Source organism: Cibotium barometz, chromosome 52 (genome assembly GCF_041138505.1).
Source record: "Cibotium barometz isolate CiBa-2024 chromosome 52, ASM4113850v1, whole genome shotgun sequence".
Lineage (NCBI taxonomy): Eukaryota > Viridiplantae > Streptophyta > Polypodiopsida > Cyatheales > Cibotiaceae > Cibotium > Cibotium barometz.
Window position 1 is genome coordinate 40416507 of NC_141097.1, and position 22704 is coordinate 40439210.

The 22704-nt window shown below is 44.1% G+C and overlaps 2 protein-coding genes across 2 annotated transcripts in view; one reads left to right on the forward strand and one right to left on the reverse strand.

Moving 5' to 3' along the window:
- The window catches only part of LOC147609115 (eukaryotic translation initiation factor 4B2-like), a 28826-nt gene extending 7218 nt beyond the window's left edge, over nucleotides 1–21608 (forward strand). The window contains exon 2 of the mRNA XM_086788191.1: nucleotides 20928–21608. Coding sequence (XP_086644317.1) covers nucleotides 20928–21267 — 340 coding nt within the window. The 3' untranslated portion in view covers nucleotides 21268–21608. The remainder of the gene's footprint in view (nucleotides 1–20927) is intronic.
- Nucleotides 13800–14529, reverse strand: LOC147609116 (uncharacterized). Its single transcript, XM_086788290.1, has 2 exons — nucleotides 14348–14529; nucleotides 13800–14255 (listed from the first exon to the last, which is right to left on the reverse strand). The coding sequence occupies exons 1-2, from the start codon at nucleotides 14390–14392 to the stop codon at nucleotides 13800–13802; spliced, it is 501 nt and encodes a 166-aa protein (XP_086644416.1). The 5' UTR covers nucleotides 14393–14529.
- Nucleotides 21609–22704: the final 1096 nt, after the last annotated feature.

The window sequence follows — 22704 nt, forward strand, 5'->3', positions numbered from 1 at the left end:
TGGCCTGCTTTGTGATCTTGGCTGATCAGAGGGAGGCACAGTGTGTTGCTTGAGGACACAGATCTGTGTGCATTGATCCTCTGTGTTGAGAAGGATTTGTGGGCCGTCAGATTGGACTTACAGGTGTAAACTCTTGGCTGGTCTTTGTGTTGTACTCAGCCATTCATATTATTTTAATTGAATAAAGAAATACCGCAAGGGGCGCCAAGCTTTGGGGCCAACAGGTGTCGCTGTGTTTTCAGATCTGGGCACTCTAGCTCCAATCTGTGTTTTATTTCTCATCTAGACTACAAGTGGACGGGTGATTGCTCCTACCGCACTCTGGTTTTCTATCAGAGGCCGGTTTCAGATACCCTCTTGTAAAGAGAGGCCAAATGCTGCCATATACCTCTAGCCAGCGTCATATGCTCCCGGTCCTTTCGGATCGACGGAAACTCCCCTTCCTCTACTTCCGGCCGTGGAACACCAACAACGACGAAATCAGCGTCTTTAGACTCTAAAACAGATTCCATCATAACCTTCCATATGCCGTAGTTGCTCCCTGTTGGAAATCATGGATATAGGACTAGGCTAGCCTATGGAGGCTCAAACATAATGCTAAACATGATTATAAACAAATGACAAAAGCAATACAAAGCAACACAAGATGCACTTACTTGACCAAGAGATTGTGTACTTGAGAATGAATTGTTGTGTTACATTACATTGAAATGACCCTTTATATAGGTCCAAGTACCATATGGGCTTTGCCTTTGCATGTGGGATAACTCCTAGCCTTCACCACATTCATCCACATCCCTTTGACCTTGTCTATGATATGACATAGATCACTTTTTCTAACACCCTTCCTTGATCATGGCATATCATAGTGTAATACCCTTCCTTGACCAATACATTGCATAAAAGAAAATAGCATGGCTCATAGGGAGCATAGCTCTACATTGCATGAAAGAGATAGCATAGCTCATAGGGAGCATAGCTCTAAAAACTGAAAAAACATAAACATGAAAACATGTCTCTCCAATACTCCATATCCATGAACATTGTGCCTCATGTGCACCATCATGTGTTGAGCATGGAAACCCAACTCCCATCAATCCCCCCCTTGTGGGCTACATGGCCAACGTAGGAGAACTGTGAGCATACATCATATCACATGACCTACATCATCGGTGGTCAGAGGTGAACATACATCTTGAGTAAAGGAGTGCATCATCATGGCTTTAGAAAGCCCTTTCATCATCAGGTACCTCTTCATCATCATAAGAGGTGGTTATATGATTACATTGTTCGGTGGTAGTAGTGTCCTTACATAAACATTTGGGTAAGAGAGGGCATTAATCATTCGTCATTATGACATAATAATCAACATAGACAGCATCTTGTTCATCTTCATCGATATCTTCGTCTTTTTCTTCATCCATTTTTGCATCTTTGTCTGCATCTTCATCTGCATCGTCATTTTGTATAGCATCTTCTTCGTCCTGACATTGCTCATAGACTGTGCGTGCATTCCCATCCTTGAGGCATCGGCATAATGCAGAGAATTTTCCAAAAAAGAGGTAAAAGAACATCCTTTCTTAAGTGCCATAGGAACAACCTCTTAAATTGCTTTAAGGTTTTTAAACCTTAGACTCAAAATAAAGAATAAATCCTTTATTTTCAAATGAAAACGGCCGGATCTTATTCCACCGGCGCTGATTTCGGATTTGTCAGCTGCACTGATTTCGGATTTGTCAGCTGCGAGAAGCCCTTCGTGTATACCTCAGCTGCGCACGGCTTGAGCTGCTCCAAAGGCAGCCTTCATCTCTCTGCTCCTCTTCTGTACAAATACCCAGTCCCAACAGCCTCTGTAAGGCGGTGTCTCTGTAATCGCCCTGCTTGTAAGCCTCATCGTCACCACAAGATCTTTGTGGTATTGGAACCTCTGCTGACAGGGGCATTCCATAACCTACATCACTTTCTTTCGAGCCTACTGGCTATTTTCCCTTTGACGTGCAGTATTAAGCAAGGTATTGCCATCGCGTATGCAACTCCGCCATAGCCTTCTGTCTGCAGCGTCCCTCTTCCGGCTGGCTGTTTCTGCAACTTCTGGCGCATTCGTTGCTGCTCATCACTTGCCTATGATGCTGCTTCTACAGCTTATTGCTTTCTCTCACTGTCGGCTAGTCTTTGCTTTGTTGCCGAGCTGCTTATCATCAGAGATCTATCAATGCTTGCGATTGTTGCTGCATGGTGGAGTTAGTGCTCTTCGAAGGACTGAGGATTTGCTTTGCAAATGGCTGCTTCTCAAGTGACTATGTTTGCAAAGGATTCAACCACTACTTGTGATCCCTAATTGTGGATGCTAAGGAGGATGGAGAAACTCCTAAGACTTAAATAACCTTAAATCTTTTTCTAATGAAAACCTAAATCAATGCTAAGAGAGAAAGGATCTAAACTATTGGAGAGCTGAACCTACCAGATCCCTAATGGTGCAAAGACTAATGCAATAATTTTGCTATTCCTTCTTCTCAATGGCACTTCCTTTTGCGGGCACCATATTGAAGAGAAATGGCAAAACAACTAATCTCAGCTAAGCCATAGCCTGCCAGGCTCTGATACCATGTTGGAAATCATGGATCTAGGACTAGGCTAGCCTATGGAGGCTCAAACATAATGCTAAACATGATTATAAACAAATGACAAAAGCAATACAAAGCAACACAAGATGCACTTACTTGACCAAGAGATTGTGTACTTGAGAATGAATTGTTGTGTTACATTACATTGAAATGACCCTTTATATAGGTCCAAGTACCATATGGGCTTTGCCTTTGCATGTGGGATAACTCCTAGCCTTCACCACATTCATCCACATCCCTTTGACCTTGTCTATGATATGACATAGATCACTTTTTCTAACACTCCCGTCCAACTGACGGTCCACCGGGAACATGGGGAGTGTCAGGATCTTCACATGCCTCTCGGCCATCTCAAACAGATCTGCCATTGCGGGGTTGTACTCTGAAAAGGGTGGGTGGGTGGGAACAAAGAAGAACTAATACCTGCAAGTGGCTGTCCAGCAAATCAGCCCGCCGTCCTCTTACTTCTCCTCTTCCCGAACAGTCCCGTACTGTCCACCAATCAGCAACACAACAGCCTCTCTTGCTCACACAAATCCCGAGAACTATCCAGAGCCTAGGCTCTGATACCATGTCAAAATATGCAGCGGAGATGATGACCAGATCTGGGAACACGAGCAAAACGTAGTGCAGAAAATCACAGCACAAGAGAGAGAGAGATAGAGGCGTGTAACTCTGCTCTATATACACAAGAAGATCCCGGAAATAGTACAAAATGGAATGGGGGGCTGGGGGCCATTTTATATGGCCCCATATACCTAGTCGGCATGTGCTAAAGGCAGCCGACTGGTCTTGAATCTCCACGACCAGCATATGCAGCCAGTCGGCCAGCTGTGAGGAGTCGGCCATCGTCGTGGACCAATGCCATCAGTTGGCCAGCTACTGGGTCCTCCTGCCATCTCAGGGCTGCCTCCCAGGCCACAGAAAAATAGGAAAAAATGGGGGAAAAATACAGAGAGTGGGGAAAAATGAGAAAACACCTCATAAGGGCGGGCACACCCACTACAAAGGCCCTGGTGTATAAAAATAGATAGGAGATGACTTCTAACACCATCATGGGAGGTGGAGTTTGTTGCAATGTACATTATTGAGGAGATGAACATCTGATGAGCTTTGACTCTCTTCGTTGTATACATGGGTCCACATAGTAGGAAGGTCTGTTTTCTTTGGTAGATGTTTCTTTTTTCATGTTTCTGACATCCATTATTCACGGATTATATGTACTCATTTGTAGTTTCATATCCTTTGGGTCTTTTTTTTCTTTCTTTCTCCTCCTCCTCCTCCTCCTCTCTCTCTCTCTCTCTCTCTCTCTCTCTCTCTCTCTCTCCCCCCCCCCCTCCCCCCCCCAAAACTCCATTTTCCTAGAATGAAAATTTCTCTATTTCTCCCAAAACCCCAATGTTTTCCAATTTGTGAATATTCCGCCTCCCAATTTTTGAATCCTACAATTTCCTCATAGTCTTTGAATTTTATCTCAACCCAGAATTTCTTCCAATATGCAAAACCCCCAATTTGTCGATGTGATACGTACCAAAAGCATTACCTCAATTTCCCCTAACTTTTTCACTTACATATGTAAACAAAAAATGCCAATGTATTTATAATGATGCGTACTTGTTCATGTGATGCATACCAAAAGCACCGTATGCCCTAGAACACGAATGGCCAAGTGCTGAAGCTGTGGCGTTGTTGCGCCATAGTCTTCCCACCAAGTGACAACACCCACGTGAAACCTACAACATGAAAATTTGAAAAACCACATTTACTTTGAATAAAGGTTTAAGGTTCATAGATTTTAATAAAGGTTTAAATTTCAGCTTTTAACCTATTATGTTGTGTGTCACTCCATTGAAACATTTCCTCTTTGTTGCGGTAGTTTCAAGTTGGTCCTTCACCTTGCGTCTTTCCTCTGGGATTCCAACTAGCCTTTGCAAAGTGGCATTCCAACCACGTGCCACCTCACCGTTTGCTTGTTGTTGTCTCCCCTTGTGTTGAAATTCCGGATCAAACACATAGGCACATCTTGTGTTGAAACTCCCCTTATGTAGTGGAGAATCATATGGTTTCATCTACTCACTGCAAGATCCTCCAACTCTTGTCTTCTATCTGCAGAAGTCTCTATCAAATGGATGTTCTCAACCATCTGAGTCATGGTCTCATAAATCTTCCCAATGTAAGGAACATCTCCATCCACATGCTTCAAAACCCTAACAATCGGCCAACATAACTTGAAAAGATGCTCTACATCAAGCCAAAACTCATCTTGTGTGCTAGTAGCATAGCAAAGCTGCCCTTGTGCTTGCCTAGGAGTAGGCCACGACTCCCAATCAAGCCATGCCATCATCTACTTCAGGGCTGGTCACACATGATAGAGATGTCGAAGCATCATGAAGTTGTATGCAAAGCAGGCGTCGGAGTACTTCAATAACTCTCTCTTTGCAAACGTGCAATATAATGCAAGAGAGTAATGGTGGCAGGTTATGAAAGAAACAACCTCTTTGTTTGTGTCAATGGTGGCTTTCACCCAATCCAACTTTCCAATGTCTTTAAGCAAGTTTTGAGACAATGTGCCATGCATGGACTTCATGTAATGTGCGGGTACCTTTACTCCAATAAGGCCCTTGTTGCCTTGTTGGTACTCTCACCATTTGAAACAAATTGAATCACATTTTGTGGACCCCAAATACTCAACAACGTCACTCCATATCTCACCCCATCTTTTGTAGACTTTATGTAGAGTGGATTCTCTCTACATGTTGCGGGAATGCCTTCCAATGATGGTTGCGTATATCCCTCCACCCATCAGCCATTAAAGAAACACATAGGTGCTCCGTTTCTCCTTCACAAGTGCAATGACTTCATTGATGGATGTTATCTCATCCTCAAGGAATCTCTCCCTCATGGTATCATAAGAGGTGGAGTGTATGCACCACCAAATGCTGCAATTTTAGCCATCTCTTTGAAGAATGGTGAGTGGGCAACATTAAAAGAGATCCCACAAGAGTAGAAAAAGCATGCTACAACAGTATCAACTGTGCCTTTCTTTGTGGATGCCATGCTATGTGAAGAGTGGGCTGCCCGCCTTGCCTTCCCTTTGGGAGGAGCATGTGTAGGCATATCAAATGAGCTTCTACTCGCAAGATATGATGCAACATGAAAAGAAGTGGGTGGATGGCCACATGTAGCACTTACAGGAGTGCCGTGGCAAGCTGAATGCTGAGTTGGAGCACTTATTGTATGCTCCTTGCGCGGAGTATTTGGTGGAGGGGGAAGAAGTGAAGCATCTCGTTCCATTCTTATTGCATCTGGTGGAGCAATCTTCTCGCATTTACCTATGCTAAAACCTGGCAAGGCAAGCAAATTGGCTTCAGCCCGCTTTAGACAGCCACCTCTTACCAGACCACATTATCGACAAGTAAATCTATTTGCCCCACCTCTCTTGGAGTCGTATTTATTAACAATATCCACTTGCTTCCGATGGAAAAGAAAAGGCGCAAACACAAAAAAGAAAAGGGGAGAATGTGCAGAGGCTATGGAAAGAAAAGGGGAAGATTTGCACTGCAAAGGGAGTGGAATAGAAAAGGGAAGAAGAGCTGAAAAAAAGAACTAATTTGGGGCTTTTTTTTCTGACACAAAAAAACACGTGATTTGGGGCTTTTTTTTTTCTGACACAGAAAAAAAACGTGATTCGGGGCTTTTTTGTTTGCTTCAGAAAGAGCATCGATTTGGGTTTTTTTCTCATAGGTACTTAAGCACTAATCTAGGTTTTTTTCTCACAATAGCAGCCTTTTGTTGCTCGTGTACGGGGTAGCTAACATTCACACATTTTGAAGTCGATATGGCTGTTCTTAGGTAAGTGCAAGGGTTTTAAATCTGCGCCAGCCCGATTTGGGTTTTTTTTAAATGTTTGTGGCCATGTGTCATGATGACGCAAGAAACGGTAGTATCAGAATGTGTAAACCTACATAAAGTAACCTACATAAAGTACTCTTAGTAGGACTATTCCGGAATCCTTGGCTGGCCAAATGTGTATGAATCTTCTCATTCCAAGCTCCAGGAGCTTGTTTCAGACCATAGAGTGCCTTCTTTAAGAGACACACCTTGCTTTAATGTCTTGTGACCACAAAGCTTGGACGTTGTTGTACATATACATCTTCCATGAGATCCCCATTGGTGAGCTGCCTATGTAGTGCTTGTGCTATTTTTGAAGTAGGGGCAAAGGTTTCTTTATAGTCTATCCCCTTCTCTTCGGAAAAGCTTTTAGCAACCAGTCAATGGATCCATCTTGTTTCTGTTTGATTTTGTACACCCACTTCGTGCCAATCACATTTCTGCCTAGGGGCAAGTCAACTAGATCCCAAGTAAGGTTTTTCTATATGAAACTATACCAATCCAGCATGGCTGACTCAATGTTCATTTCCACGAGCCTGCTCATAAGAGAATGGTTCCTCAGAATCATACATACTACCCAAGCAAAAATAATCCACTTCATGCCTGAGAGATTCACCTCTTCTTGCTGCCCTTGTCCTGCTCTCAAAGGGAGCACCAAGCTTGCTTTCTTTGACGGTACGAATTAGCCATCTAGGGATTGTTCTAGCTCCTCGTATAGCTGTCTGTTCATCCCGTTCATCCCTTACAGCTTCATGAACACCTGCATGACAATAGGGCTCATTAGCGGGGCTGATTTCCAAGCTCTTCTGGAGGTGTTTGCTGTTCCAAACCCTGCTGTTCAGAAGTTTCAGAATGTGGGAATGTCACTTGATGATGGAACAAGTCATCCGGGTCACCAATCAGTGTAGATGAAGGTGGCTGAACCAAATTTTCAGCAAATACGACATCCGTGTTGGTGTCCCAAAGTCTATAACCTTTACTCTCATGGCTTCAATCCACAAAAATACATTTCATAGCTTTATCATTCAGCTTGGTCCTTTTCTTCTTCTAGGGTACATTGTCATGTGCATGCTAGGGGTAGGCAGATTGGCGAGCTAGAGTGTGGATATGTTGTGGGCTGACATGTGCTTTTTGGTCCGCTTTTAATAGTGTGTTTTTTGGGAGTTCCTTCCCAATTTATTGGGGGGAGGGGTACCCACCGACGGATGGAGCTTAGGAGTACAGAAGGTGTGGAGTGGAGAGCTTCACCGTGCAGCAGACCATCGTCCTTGGGGGGAACACCCCTGGTGGTATGAGACATTGGAGGAGGACGGTGGCAGGGCACTCACGAGGGCATGACGCTCTAGCTTGTGGCTTGGTGGGGACGGCCAAGATTATGAGCCTCGCTCACGACTGTCATGGTTGGGTGGCGCGTATGCCCGCACTCAGATATGTTTCTTCCGCTTTGCCTTCTAGGGTTAGGGTTTGTTGCTTTGTCTTGCTTTTCATGGCTTGTATTGTAGGTTTCCTTCTCAGAGAGATCTTGAGTATTTGACATACATGTGCATATGCCAAGCTACCAAACACACGAAAGTAGTCAACTTTGGGCTTATTATGCTGATACCAAGTCTCAAATGGTGTGATAGTCTTCAACTTGGGCATCCGTTAAGTACATGAGTTGTGCATAAGGAAGGCTTCAAGCCAAAACTTGTGTGGCAACTCTTTACCTTTTAGAATGCATCTTGCCATTTACAACAAAGATCATGGCTTGCAAGGATTGTCTCGTGTTGATGTTGAATGAAGTTTGCCTGTGCAGCTCCAAGAACCGTCGGTTGCCTCTTGGGCAGCATTGCGTGCTGTCCATAGTTGCCAGATGTTTTTAAAACAGTAAGTATTGTACGAGTTTACACTTTTAAAAACGTTTTTTATTTTTGGGAAAGTTTTTAAAATAAGTTTTTAAAAAAGCTATAATTATGGTATGTATATATAGTTTTTAAGCCTAGGAACCACAGATTTCATGTATAAAAGTTAAACTTATGCATAAAAACTCAAGAGTGAATAATTTGAAGCCTATGGCTATCATAATTCATTAAATCATAATGATAATACATTCACATGGTCCCATGTTCTTGTGGGTCTTGTGGCGGCAATGCCATTTAACATCAACTTTAATATTGATTTACCAATGACCATTTAACATTAACCATTCATGTACATTGTAAACTTTAAAAACCGAAAGAATGATAACTGAAGAATAATCAAGACGGTAGAGGCTAGAGCTAAGAGAGAACAGGTGACATAATCCACCATCCATGATCAAAGTCGAATCAAAATGATCCATCAAACTAAAGTGTGGGGCAACTTGCAAGGCCAAAGTGGCAAGGGCCAAGACCAAGCAAGTGGCAAGTGTTGCTAGATCACATGGAGCAGTCATACAAAAACACTACACATAACACAAGTGCCAAGTACAAACAAAATAAAAATAATGTCAAGACTCAAGACTGACACTCTAGAGTCTACATATTCATCTCAACATCAGATGCCTCAGCCTCTGAATTTGTAGTGTAAGTAGATGAATCATCCGGATCTGTGTCCTCTATCTGTGCTGCAGCACTCTGACTCATGTCAGTTTGAGCACTAGATCTTGCTACTAATGAATTGGTGGTGGTTTGAACTCGGGCTCTGACTCTCGAATGGCTCTGCGTGGTGCGAATCGGTTGAATGGCCTCCTTGTAGAGCATAGCATAAATGTCTCGCTCATCTGGTGGGATCTTTGGAATTTCCTTCACCTTCTCGATGTTGATTAAGTTGACATTCACCTGGTGAGGCTCAAAGGGATTGCCTTTCTCCTCAAGAAGATGAAGGTTGCGCTGGCAATACACCAAACGCTCCAGTTGAGCGGTAGAAAATCTGTTTTCCTTTCTTTGTGTGGAAGAGTTACCGAGTACTCCAGTTTCTCTCACAACAAGGATCTGAGCTGTAGTCCTGTGAGAGAACTCTCATGGCAATGCTTCTCTGCATAGTCACAGGGGACGGAGGGGACGGAGGCTTGGAACGTCGGGACGGCGAAACGGGACAACGCAAGGACGGGGACGGACGGGGACGCCCCCCACTGGACGTTTCTCACAGGGGACGACGACGGGGAAAGCGCAGGGACGGGGATGGCGTTGTGCGGGTGCTGCCGTTTTTGGCCGTTGCGCCTGCCTGCCCGTTTCTAGCCGTTTATGGCTGTTGGGCCTTGGCTCTTCTAGCCGTTTATGGCTGTTGGGCCTTGGCTCTTTGAGGCTTGACCCTCTCTCTCTCTCTTGCCCTTGAGGCTTTCCTCTCTCTCTCTCTCTTGCCTATCTATATAAGAACAAGCCTCTACAAGGCTACAAGCACACACAAGTTCACAAGCTTTCAAGGCTCAAGCTTCTTGAATCTTCTGTGGCACGAGTTGTGTCAAGCATTTCAGCACCTCCTCCTAGACCCACTAAAGATCAAAGACGGTGGGATGCCCGTGATGCTCAAGCAATGACCATGATTGCTCTTTCAGTCAAGTGATCAATTGTATCTCACATCCAATCCTCTAACTTTGCAAGGACTGCCTGAGTGGTGCTCGAGACCATGTTCTAGTCCCGTAATGAAGCACAAGTCATGTACCTGATGCGGGAGGTGGACAACTTGACCATGAACGAGGGTGATTCTCGCAAATCATCTTACCAAGGTAACATACCTAAAAGAACAGCTGCTGAATATAGATGATGTAGTTGATAACAGAAAGTTGGTCACCACCATTCTTAACTCCTTACCTGAGTCCTATCAGAGTTTCCATACTTCTTTGAATCTCTCTATGAGAGGAGACAATCCTATATTCTTTGAGGAGCTGGTTGGATTACTTCTCCATGGGGAGCAGTAAAACCGGTCTATGGACACATAAAGCGGTAATTCATTCATAAATAACCTGGACTTACTGAGACACACATTCACAGAATCCTCGCTCCCTCGCTCAACAACACATTGGCCCCGAAGTCCGGCGCCCCTTGCGGTATTTCTTTATTGTTAAAAGGTTGGAAATTACAAAGCACAAGTGCAACAAAGCACTCTACTTACATCAGCTGAATTTTACAAATTCTAGGAGAATTTTGCCAGCATAACTGCATTAAAACTGTTCCATAACATCTCAGAATGAATCCCAACTGACAGGCTCACTTCCATAGGCATCAAGCTACCCAATGGAGTCCAAAACATCACAATTCAGCTTGCTGTAATTTTTTGCACAGACCTGTTTTCAGCCCAAAATAACCCTTGTACTGTCTTGAGGACTTTAACAAAGTCCTACTGCATTTTGGTATCATCCGGGCAACATAACAGCCCAAAAACAGCACCTAAACAGTGCTGAAACAGCATTGTTTTGAAGAGGTTATTACCCTCTTCTATCCCTGCTTTGGTGTAGGAACCAACTACACCTGTTCCTGTTCAAGGAGGCAACTAGCCTTTGCATATAAGCATGAAATTCACACAATTGTACCTGATTTTATCTGATGAAAGCATTTCCATAGTCTGCAAGAGAGAGAAAGAGAGAAAGAGGCGGTGGGGAGCAAGCTCAACCCTCAATTCCTGAGTTGTAGGGCAAGGGAGTGCACCACCATAGCTGTTTTTCTTGCCACAAAAACACCACGATGGCTGCAAAATGAGCCTCCTTCCCCAAATTCCCACGCTTCCCTCTTCTCTATGAGGAAAATGCACCAAAATTTGACACTTGGCACATTTTTAAGCCTTTTCCACATGCAATCTTCCAGGCTATAAATCTCCTGACTGGTTCACATTCTCACAACAGTCCTTTGTCAGCTTTTGGTCCCCTTGACATTCCGCACAAACTGACGCGAACACTTTTCAATTTCGACACTGCCAAAAATAGCAGCTCCCTAAATTTTAGGGACGATGTCATCTGCATTCCTTTTGGTCTCCTGACCATCTTTGACCACTATGGTCACTTCAGAATTTGTTTAGAATTCAAGATACATTCACATTTCGGTGGCGGCCACTTACTAATGTAAACTGGCCTATACCCTCATTCAGTGGCCATGTCCTGGACACTGTCCTTCATCTTTCAGTGCCCATGTCCTGGACACTGTCATTCATCTTTCAGTGCCCATGTCCTGGACACTGTCCTTCATCTTTCAATGCCCATGTCCTGGGCACTGTCATTCATCTTTCAATGCAGTTCTCAGGCTTAGCCAACCACTGGTCCAAAGTCCCACTGGCTGACCCATTCTGACATTGCAATGGCCCAAGCCCTTCCAAGAGATACCGGGGGAAAGCAACAGCAACCAAAGAGAAAGAAAAGAAAAATATATATATTTATAAAAAAATGTAAATAAGGAAAACAACTGCAAAAAGTTTCACCTCCTGGTGACATACCCATCATTCCTGGTGACCCTCTTGACATCAATCCTGGCAAAACTGTGGGCGGTCTAGCCATGGCCTGGAAAACAGATCCACCACCAAAATAGCCAGGCTGGAAAGCAACGAATGGAGGAATGGTCGGCATGACCCTTTGCACATTACTTTCCTGGCCATTAAATGCATGTACCTGTGCCTGTGTAACATGCTGCACTGGATCAGCTGCCACTGCTGGTGTCTGCTCTACATGCTGTGGCATCCTTGGCATTCGTTCCTGTGCCCTCTCAACTGCATGCTGAGATGATTCAGCCTGGGAATCCCCTGTCCTTGACTGCAAATACCTCTTCATCCTGGGATTCTTCACCAACTGTTCAAAGGTACCAACCATGCTCAGGAGTTGCGCATGAAATAAATCCTCTTGTTCCTGTTCTTCCTCTAACAAGACTGGCTGTACTACTGGCTCCATCCGAGCAGAGGGTGACACCTGGGCAGGAGGAACTCTCCTCGGCAAGGAGCTTGCCTTTCCCTTTGTCTGTCATGCTGTCAACTGAAAGTTTAAGGGAACCTGTATCCAAAGAAAGAGACCGTACTCTTTCTCACCTGTAATCAGTTGTACCTCACTATGTGTGTCTCCTGTTCACCCAATCCAATCCGTGTCCGGGCTCTTGCAGAAAAGAGGACCCTATCCCGGCAATGGAACCATAAAACCGGTCTATGGACACATAAAGCGGTAATTCATTCACAAATAACCTGGACTTACTGAGACACACATTCACAGAATCCTCGCTCCCTCGCTCAACAACACATTGGCCCCGAAGTCCGGCGCCCCTTGCGGTATTTCTTTATTGTTAAAAGGTTGGAAATTACAAAGAACAAGTGCAACAAAGCACTCTACTTACATCAGCTGATCTGTCAGAGGCCGGTTTCAACTAGCTCCAATCTGTTTTGTTTTCACATCTAGACTACAAGTGGACGGGTGACTGCTAGTCTACCGCACTCTGGTTTTCTATCAGAGGCCGGTTTCATCGTCCCCCGTCCCTTGTGACTATGCTTCTCTGCCATTTAGAAATGAGAAGAATTAAGAAGCTGCTATAATAAATGAAGATTTAAGAAGTTCAGGAAAATTTACTAAAACTCTATCACTCTAGGATTACAAGCATCAAAGTTCTTACCAGATGGGGAGCATGAATGTCATATTTCTTCCACCATGACATAGTCTCAAGCTGCTACTCTCGTAGGCGAGTAGTGGGAGATCCAAAGTGTTGTCCTGTGCCATTCCAAAAGTGTAGGCGCTCCTCCTCTGGTATCCTCAACTATTGCACATCTCCACCAGTCAAATCATCGATGTACTCCCTCTAGACATCCTCCAACTCATAGTTGATGTGTACGTACTGTACGTAATGTACGGTACGTATTTGTACGTTGTTCCATACAGATAAAATTTTTGTGTACGTAAAAATATGTACCATTGTAAAAAATATCAATCTATATGGCATTTCATATCAAAATAAACATAAAAAGATCCAAATACATTTTAAATTGTGAGAGAGATCTACAAGACAATCTAATAAGGTCTTTGCTAATACGCATTTGATTAGTAATCACAAAACCCTTGCCGCACGTTGTAAAACTTGTTACTTCAAAAATCAAACATCAGATACCAAAACCAGTTTTCAATCAGAGATCAATCTTCAATCACCAATCACCACTCTTAGCTCTATATAAACTGATGAATCAGTGTTTACACAACAAAAGTCTCGACTCTCATCCATGTTAAAAGGCTGCAAATGCATCAAAACAAACTGAATACAATGCAAATACTACATAGCAAGCTGCAACACTACATCATAGAAATGTCCTCAAAAGGCCCATAAGGGCTAGTCCAGAGTCTAGACTCCACAATGAAACGTGATCTAAGAGTCAAAACCTCTCATCAGATGATGATGATGACGATGCATCAGAAGAGAGCAAGTCCCCATATGTCATGACATTGCCATCGTCGTCATACTCAGGCTCTGCCATCACGGGCACATGTGATGATGTGAAAGATGTATCATGAGATCCATGTGCTACATCATCATCTCCTGGCTCACTCTGAGTATGAATGAGAGTGACATTCTCATTCGCCCGAGTCCGCTGTGTACGAACAGGCAGCTTCCCCCGACGAATGCTACTCCGTCTAGCGCTCTTTGAATCTGCAGCCTCCTCACGCAAAGGTATCGTCGAAGCTCGTGCACGTGACCTTGTGACACGGCGATCGATGCTCTCCAACTCTCTATGAAGGAGTCGTATAATATCTGCCTGCTCGTCTTTGACACGCTGCTCCACGTCGCCCTCAGTAGAGGTTGGCACCATCTTCACACGGGTCGGATCTGCCTGTGGAAAAGCAAAATCCGACAAGTCAAAACCACAAGAAATGACTTAATTATATTGAAATGTGTCAAAAGACGTACGATAGTTAAATATACCTGCTTGGGTGTCCCCAAAGCATGATAATCTCGCACGAGCTTCATGTTAGCTCGGCAATACACTAATTGCTCCAGCTGAGCGGTACTAAGTCGATTGCGGATCTTCGTGTGAACCAAGGAGTAGGCGCTCCAATTGCGCTCACAAGCACCAGCATAACAATCCTACGATCACGAATCACGATACGATTTTGGAGTCAAAACCCTTAATGAATTAAACTTTAAAGATGGATGCAATTGTGAAAGAGTCAAGAGTACCTGCGAGAGGATTCGGAGAGCAAGATGAGCCAGCTTTGGAAGACCTTGTCTTTCATAGCTCTGCCACCACGTGAGAGGAAATTTCGTCGCCTCCTCTCTCAAAACCACCGCTCTAGCAAAGGATGGTCCTAGATTGTTCATAAAACTCACTATCTCTGCATCAACCTCAAGTTGCTCATCCTCGTCGTACATTATGTTGATGTACTGGTCTTTCTGCGTGAGTAGAGTGCTCTCACTAAACAGCTCTGGCTTCTTGTAGAAGGGATGAAGCAATGCAGCCATCCCATGAATGGGACGGAATGTCCATCGCTGCTCTACAATAGCCAGGATGTCACCCCGCCTACAAATTGACAAGCCAACATTCCAATAGTCATTAAATAATATAACTTTAAACATATTGTTGCAATGTGCATATTATTTAATATTAATATAATTAGCCAAGAACAATATCCAAGTGTACACTCATCGAGACTCCGTCAATGTCGTACTGGCGGCAATATGGCGCTTCATCTCCATGAAGAGATGATAGACCAGTCCAAGAGTAGAGCCCTCCATATCTGTGAGTCGGAGGAGGACATGGATAGGCTGCAATGCCACCGTCAAGCTCTGTACCTCTGTCCAAAAGACCTCGTCAAGCACTTTCCGCTGAATGTATCTAGTGGCCTTTGTCTGCGCATGGTGCATAAACCTCCATTTCAGGTCCACCACAGTCTGTAGTAGTGGGTCCCGCAATCTAAAAAGCCTGTGCAAGACCAGGAACATATAAGAAAACCTGGTCTTCGAGGGTCGCACCATATCAAGTGCACTATGGCTCCTGAAGATGGCCAAAGCCTGATGTTTTTTCGGAAAAATGTAGTAACCTTCGTGGCATCTACAACATCATGTTGCACCCATGGCAACTTTCCAATATCCTCCATCAGCAGGTCCAAGCAATGTGCAGCACAAGGAGTCCAAGCAATGCGAGGAAACTCTGCCTCAACCAATTCACCATCACCACTTGGACCACATTCTCTGGCCCAACATCCAAAATTGCCTGTCTGATGTGGTGATAAATAAACTTAGCGCTGATGGATTCTCCTGCCTTTCCTGCATCCAAGACATGAGGACACCAAAATATTGATAATGTGTCGTCTACGCATATCACTCCAGCCATCAGATATGATGGTGCACCCAAAAGACTGCCATCCTGCCTTGACAGGTACCAATGCCTTGTCTATCAAGGCTTTTTGCTCTTCAAGCATCGTGGTACGCATTTTGTTATACTCCACCCCGGACCACGAGTCTGTGTGGCCAAGCTCTGCTATGGCCCTCACCATTCTCTTCCATTGATTAGTCCTCAATACATTGAAGTAGAGTTGCACTCCACAAGAGTGCAAGCAATCTCCATCTCAGCCACTTTTTGTCTCTCTTTCACCCACGAAAGAGATGACACATGTGAAGGCAAAGTACTCTGTCTCAGCACATGTGCATCATCATCCTCATCATCCTCCTGCATGACACGGGCTCTTTCTGTTCCCTGTAGGCTGGCTATCCTGTGTGGAAGAATCACCCATCTCCCCTACAAGCGCATCATGAAGTGCATCTTGAGTGTGCTGGCTGCCCCTTACCTTCTTTGAACCCTTTGCTGTTGATAAATTCTCAGCAATGAGCTTGTCTCTGATATCCTGCGGCACCTGCTTGCACCCACCACAATTGCCGATGGTGCCAATACCTGTCAAGTGTATCACGACACGAGAAATTGTGCTCGTGAGCTCGAAGTTGCAATACTTGCACTGCCATCTACGCGTGCCAGAACCAGCTTGGGTCGGCGTATTAATAACACGGATGACATTGGTGTGCTCCTGCGAGTAGGGGTTGCATGGCTTCGGCATATTGGATCCTGGAAGCTGTGTGACACAAAGAAAGAGAGAGAGAGAGTTTAGAGCATACTCCAAAGGAAGAGAGAGAGAGAGAGAGAGAGAGAGAGAGAGAGAGAGAGAGAGAGAGAGAGGGAGAGCTTAGAGCATACTCCAAAGGAGGAAAGAGAGAGAGAGAGAGAGAGAGAGAGAGAGAGAGAGAGGGGGGGGGGACTCGGAAGGGAGCGAGAGAGAGACGAGATTAATCATGTAGTACATTGGCCGCTCATGGTTGAGAGAGAGAGAGAGAGAGAGAGAGAGAGAGAGAGAGAGTACAGTACGAGACAGAGATGCATCATGTGGGACCAAGGCCATGAGCGAGAGAGAGCGTGAGAATTACCTGGTTGCAATGTGCACAGTGTGCAGAGACAGAGCGAAACAGAGCACTGCAGGCGAAATTCCAAAATAAGCCCAAATTCGTACGTTGAAGGTCAAAAAGGGTTTTTTTTAAAAATAAACGTACGGATTGATCCGTACGCATACTAATCCGTATAGTACGATCCGTACGGTACGTACGACTGCAACCTTGCTCCAACTTCTCACATAAGAATTGCTTATCATCTCTCCATAAAGGATGGAAGATGTGTAACAGCATGAATTGGTCTATGAAACCAATCCCATCGATTGAGCCACGCATTACAAAGACCCGTCACCCTAATTGATTGTTGAAACATTATACATAAAACATTGAAATTCAATACCTAAGTTATGTATAAATGATACAACTTATAAGTCAAAATTACAAAGATAAGAGTGAATATTCAATGCAGTAATGTACGTACTCCTCTTCTTCCAAGCCTTGTGCCTTGTTAATGCATTCACCAATCTTGTCCATATACTCATACAATAAGCCAAGTGTGCTGCCCTATATATTGGTGATATGTAAGACACTGTAGAATGGCTGTAGAATCCTCACAAAGTCTTTAATCTTCTTCCAAAAGGCTTCCTCTCCCATGATAGTGGTTTCAAATTTCACATATTTGGGTCTTCTTTCTTTCACCTCGTTTATCTCAAACCATGCGTGTGAAACAATTGTGTGGAAGAGTCCGGTCCGAACTCATAGTATCTTGTCAACTAGAATATTCAATAAACATATAGGTTTTTACGTAGAGTTGACCACTCCATAGGAAGACCAAGACATATTTTTATATTTCTGTTGCACCAGTTTTGTGCCTGACATGAACTTTTTGTACAAGTTTCATGAAAGGGAGATTTCCACCATTACATGTGCACATGCATTTATGCCTGCATGCATAACTTTGTTTTTGCATGACTTGTTTGCGTGTGTGTGCCTGTTTTGCCGTGCCAAGTACACTGGACGAGGATGCCCCCAGTGTACCGTGGAGTGCTGTTTGTTGACTCGTTGGTGTGGCATGTGAACATGTGGTAAGTATTACCATTTTTTTCCTTTTAAAATGTAAAATTTAGAAGTTATGACCAACTTTAATATTTATAGGCCATGTGTTCACACACATTTATTAGGGGTTGGACATTATCACATTAGGGTGCCCATGAGCATTTTAAATACCTTTTAATATTGTATACCCTTTTGAAAACCGTTGGATAAACTATTGCATGAATTATTTTAGTAATAATTCACATATGGGGAAGCTGGCTGCACTTCTCTTCTCATTGCCTACTATTCTCTCTCATTCTCTCCATCGCTTGTCTCTCAAAAGGCTGAATTTCTGCATTTCTCTTCATCGCTTGCTTCTACACGGACTGTACTTATTTTGAAAACCCACACGTGCTGAAAACTGGACTGGACTTGCTGCCCACGTGGATTGTACTTGCTTGTACTTGTTGCTGAATTCCACACCTGTACTGAATTTGGACTGTACCTACTCAAATCTGATTGTACTTGTTGCTGAATTTCACACGTGTGCTGAATTTGGATTGTACGTGTTAAATTTGATACTGTACTTGCTAAATAGTATCGGTTGTACCAGATTGTACTTGTATCATGTGTCCTCATGTTTTCTCATTTGTGTAAATCTGAAATTTGTTAAATAAAATTCAGAGAACTCTTTAAGTTTTGTGCACAGCAGGAACAAAGCATGTATATGTTGACCATGCTCAGGAAGTTCTTCCTGGTGTGGTTAGTATTTTTTCTTATGTGTTGGTGCTAACTGTGTCCTCAGAGCTTTTGAGAGCCAGTGAAGGTTAAACACAGTGGGAAATTTGAGAGCAAAGCTAATTGGGGCGAACTAGGCCATGTTCCCTTCGCGGTGTACCCCCTTGGCTTGTGTTAGTACGAGCGTGCCTGTTGGTGCGTGATCCCAGAAGACCAGTGAAAGGCAGGTGTGCACCCAGTGAAGGTGGGAATGTGCTTGTGATTTGAGGCTTCTCCGACCAACACATCTTCATCGACTTGAACCAATTTTGTTTGAGTTGTTTGAGATGCGGGGGGGGGGGGGGGGGGGGGGGGGGGGCAAGCTGGGAGTAGAAGGTGTAGAGGGTGGGGGGGTAGGCAAGAGGAGATGGGCCAGAGTCGGGGGCAGAGAAGAAGGCGGCAGCACAGTTCAAGCTCAGTTCAGCGTTGGTTTTACAAAACATGAGGGATTTTTTTTAAAAATAAAAAAACTGCCTAAAAAAACGCGTCCCAAAAACTGGAACGTTTTGAAATGTAGAGGTTTTTTTTTTAAATTTTTTAAAAAAACCGCATTTTTTGGCAACTATGGTGCTGTCTCTGTAGTGAACCATGCAGAGCTGTGCTCTGCCCTTTTTGCTGCTAGTCACTTCCCAAAGCTACAGTTGTCTGCTGCCTGTGTAGCATCGCCACCGCCTTCTGTCTGGTGCCACCTGTGCAGCGTTGCCTTTACAGCCATTCAGTGTCCGCCTGCTGGTACTGCGCGTGCTTCGTAGCCTTTGCAGTGCCTGCTTGCTGCTTGCATGCTAGTACTGCGCTTGCTTTGCAGCCTTTGCAGCACTTGCTGTCGCCTTTGCAGAGCCGAGAGCACCGCCTATGTGTGCAGCACAAAGTTGGTTTGATGCTGCTGCCTTTTGCAGAACCTCCTGTGTGTAGCGAGTGCCGCCTGTCACCACTGTGTGCAGCGCCGTGAGCCGCCCGTACTGCTTGCTTCCTTGCCTTGAGCCTGTGAAGCACTTGTGCAGCCCCGTCTGTGAGCGCCATCTCCATCTTGTGTGCAGCACCGCTGGCTAGGCGAATCACCTGTAGCTCTCGCATATGCAGCTTCCCTTGCTTATATGATTTGTGCTGCCTGTTAACTGGGTGCTTCACTACCTCGTCTTGCGTGTTTGCCTTGATAGTCATCTGACTCAGCAGCACCTTGTGCAGGCTTGGTCACGGCACCACCTTTGTTGAGTCGTATGGTACAACGCTGGCTGGTACAACACCACAGGTCGCAAAGTCGAAGGAGGGACCACAGATCGAAAGGTCGCAAACAAGCTCTGATACCAAATGTTGGCAAAGCAAGGAAAGGTAGCAGTTGACAGGCAATGGAAAGCTTGAAAGTCACACACAGGGAGAAGCTCAAGAGTTGGCAGTGAAGGCTTTCACGTCAAGTGGTGAGAGAATCTCGTAGCAATAAAAGTAAAAGGTGCCGCCCTACATGTTAGGTCGAAGGGGTCCGAGTATATTGTGCCATGTGCCCTCATAAGCATACAAGTGAATAAGATAGAGAAACCCCAAATAAACTGTGTGCCTAGTGCGTAGCACTAATAAACTTACAACACCTACATACATATCCACTACTAATGTGTATATCTCCTACAGTTGGGACCCAATCCGGTGTTGACTCTCCATCTTCTTTCTCTACAGCTAAACTCACTCAAACATAAAGGTGAAAAGAAAGCCATAGGGGTGACCTACTTTACTTCCTGGTGCATTGCGTATTCGCCTCACTCCGTGGTCTGCCCCTTCATAAGTAGGTGCATTGCGTATTCGCCTCACTCCGTGGTCTGCTCCTTCATAAGTAGGGCTAACATTGGTTCTATTTAAACCCTATTCTGATGGACTCTTTGAGTATGAAGGCTGTTGCATGTGACAAGTGGGCTGTTATGTATGAGAGTTGACAGAACCCACCATGTCATTTCAAAACATACTCTCGCCTGCTCTCTGTGTGTGCGCACAGTTACCCTTGGCATTTACCCTTGGCAAGTATGCTCATGCATGGCGATATGTGCTTAGAGAGAGGGGAGTGACTGAAAATTTTTGAAAAGTAAGACCCCTTTGTCAGCGCTGTGTTGAAACTAGCTATATCATTTCAAGGCTTGAAGATAAATGAGTTTTCCTACAGAGTTTGACTTGGAGCGAATGAAGCTCCAAAGTTTGTTTAGTAGTGGTAGTGGTGTCGTAGCGGCAGCGGTGGTCGTCGTCATAGTAAAGTACGTGCTCTATGGAAATTAAGCAAGCATCTGCTTTATAGAACTGCACTATTGCTGATCGTTATGAAAAATGTGATTTGCAGGACCGAAATTGAGCAGCTTTCTTTGAAAGAAGAAATAAAAGCAATACAAGATGCCATAAAGTCAGGTGAGGCCGAGCTTGAGGTGACAGATAGTGAAGCACTTTCTAAAGGTGATACTAGTGAGAGGCTGGCAGATCTTAAAAATCAACTTGCTAAAAAGCAACAAGAACTTGAGCTACTCACAGTGGCATTCAATGATAAAATCGGGGCGTCAAGAGTTGGAGGTGAGAGGCCTTCATCATCCTCAGGGAACAGGGACAGTGGCAGGGCTTCTGATGCGTGGTCTAAGCATGTGAGTAATGGTCGACCAGTGCCTGAAAGAAGAGGAAGCCGTTGGTGAATTGGCTATCAACCAGGTTACTGCTGGTTTGAGGAAGGCTAGGATTGTCTCTCCAGGGTTTAGCTGTATATGTTGATTATGGAGGTCTAGGGTGCATTCTTATTTTGGACTTATTGACGAAGGGTTCAATCTTCAGAGCAATGCTGCAAAGTTTTCTTGTTTTTTGATTAATGTTTTTGAATTCCTAAAATTTTGAATATGATGAGAAACTAAATTATGTTGAGGGGAGTATTTCAACACTCACTTATGCTTGTATTGATTCTTGTACAATAGCTGTCCTTGCTTAGATGACAAGGAGCTGGACATGATTTATCGTCCCAGAAGAAAGGGATTTTTTCATCAGTTCCATCCTCAACTGGGAGCGCTAGTAGTATGCTACCTGCATTTTAACTGTTGGTCCCTACCATGGGTTAACCGCATGTCTTGAATGCTTGGATTTTATTGAGTTTTTTTTTGGGGTTACTGTGTGTGACATTCATTGAGAGTTGGTCACTATCATCTGGATAAAAGCCTACATGTACTTCCATGGGGCTTCTTGGGCATGAGTAAACATGAATGGTCTGTATCTAATGCCATGTGTATGCAAGCAAGTTTCTACAGTGTTGGCCATGCTTTGTTATGTGATGGCTTTTATGCTTTTTGTGGTGCTCAGAAATGAAGAGTAAAGCTAATGTTAACCACAGCAGCTACAACCTGGAAGTAGATTTTCTGTGCACCGCTGTTGTTTTCTAGGAGACGGACAAAAGTTGTGCACTAATGCTTTTGACAATCTCATGGTCCAGCCACAATCCTTCTCTGAAGGATGAAAAGCTTGGAAAGGATTCTAAGGACATAGGTCACATCATGGATTGAAGCCATGCGTTGCCTTTGCAAAAGATAAATAATACTGACAAAAATGAACGATATATTTTGTGTCTATGCCAGCGTCTTGCTTTGATCAAGTGGATGAGGAATGGGGAGTACTGCCTATTCTCATCAGAAGGTGGTGCACTATCTATAATGCCTTGAATTGATTTTTTTTGAGCTAGCCTTGACAAAGTACTTCACTCTTTGTTGATGGTGTTGACAAGATTTGACTATTGATTGAGAGATTATTGGATTGGAGGTAGAAGCCATGGTTCTTTGATGGTCCTACTAGAGTTAGATGAAAGTGGATTTGTTTGAGAGGGTTGTTGATGTAGAAATCATCTATTCCAATAGAGAAGGCCTCCTTCCTTTTGCTAAAGTTAGTTGAGCTATTTGGACTATCTTTGTTTAGGAATGTAGTTGTGTTGGTTGTAGGTCATGCCATTTTTTCGTTGAGCTAATGTTTTTGCAAAGGATGACACAAGGCTAAGGCTTGAGGCAATAATTTTTGAGAGGGGTATTTTTTTCTCTGATTGGCGTTAATGGATTGTTGATCATTACCTTGGCTACTACAAATGTTAAGCACCTTTT

Coding starts and splice junctions, on each gene's coding strand:
- LOC147609116 (XM_086788290.1), bottom strand. CDS start 14,392: ATGAAGCTCGTGCGAGATTATCATGCTTTGGGGACACCCAAGCAG. Junction 14,256..14,347: donor CTTTGGGGACACCCAAGCAG/GTATATTTAACT, acceptor GCTTTTCCACAG/GCAGATCCGACCCGTGTGAA.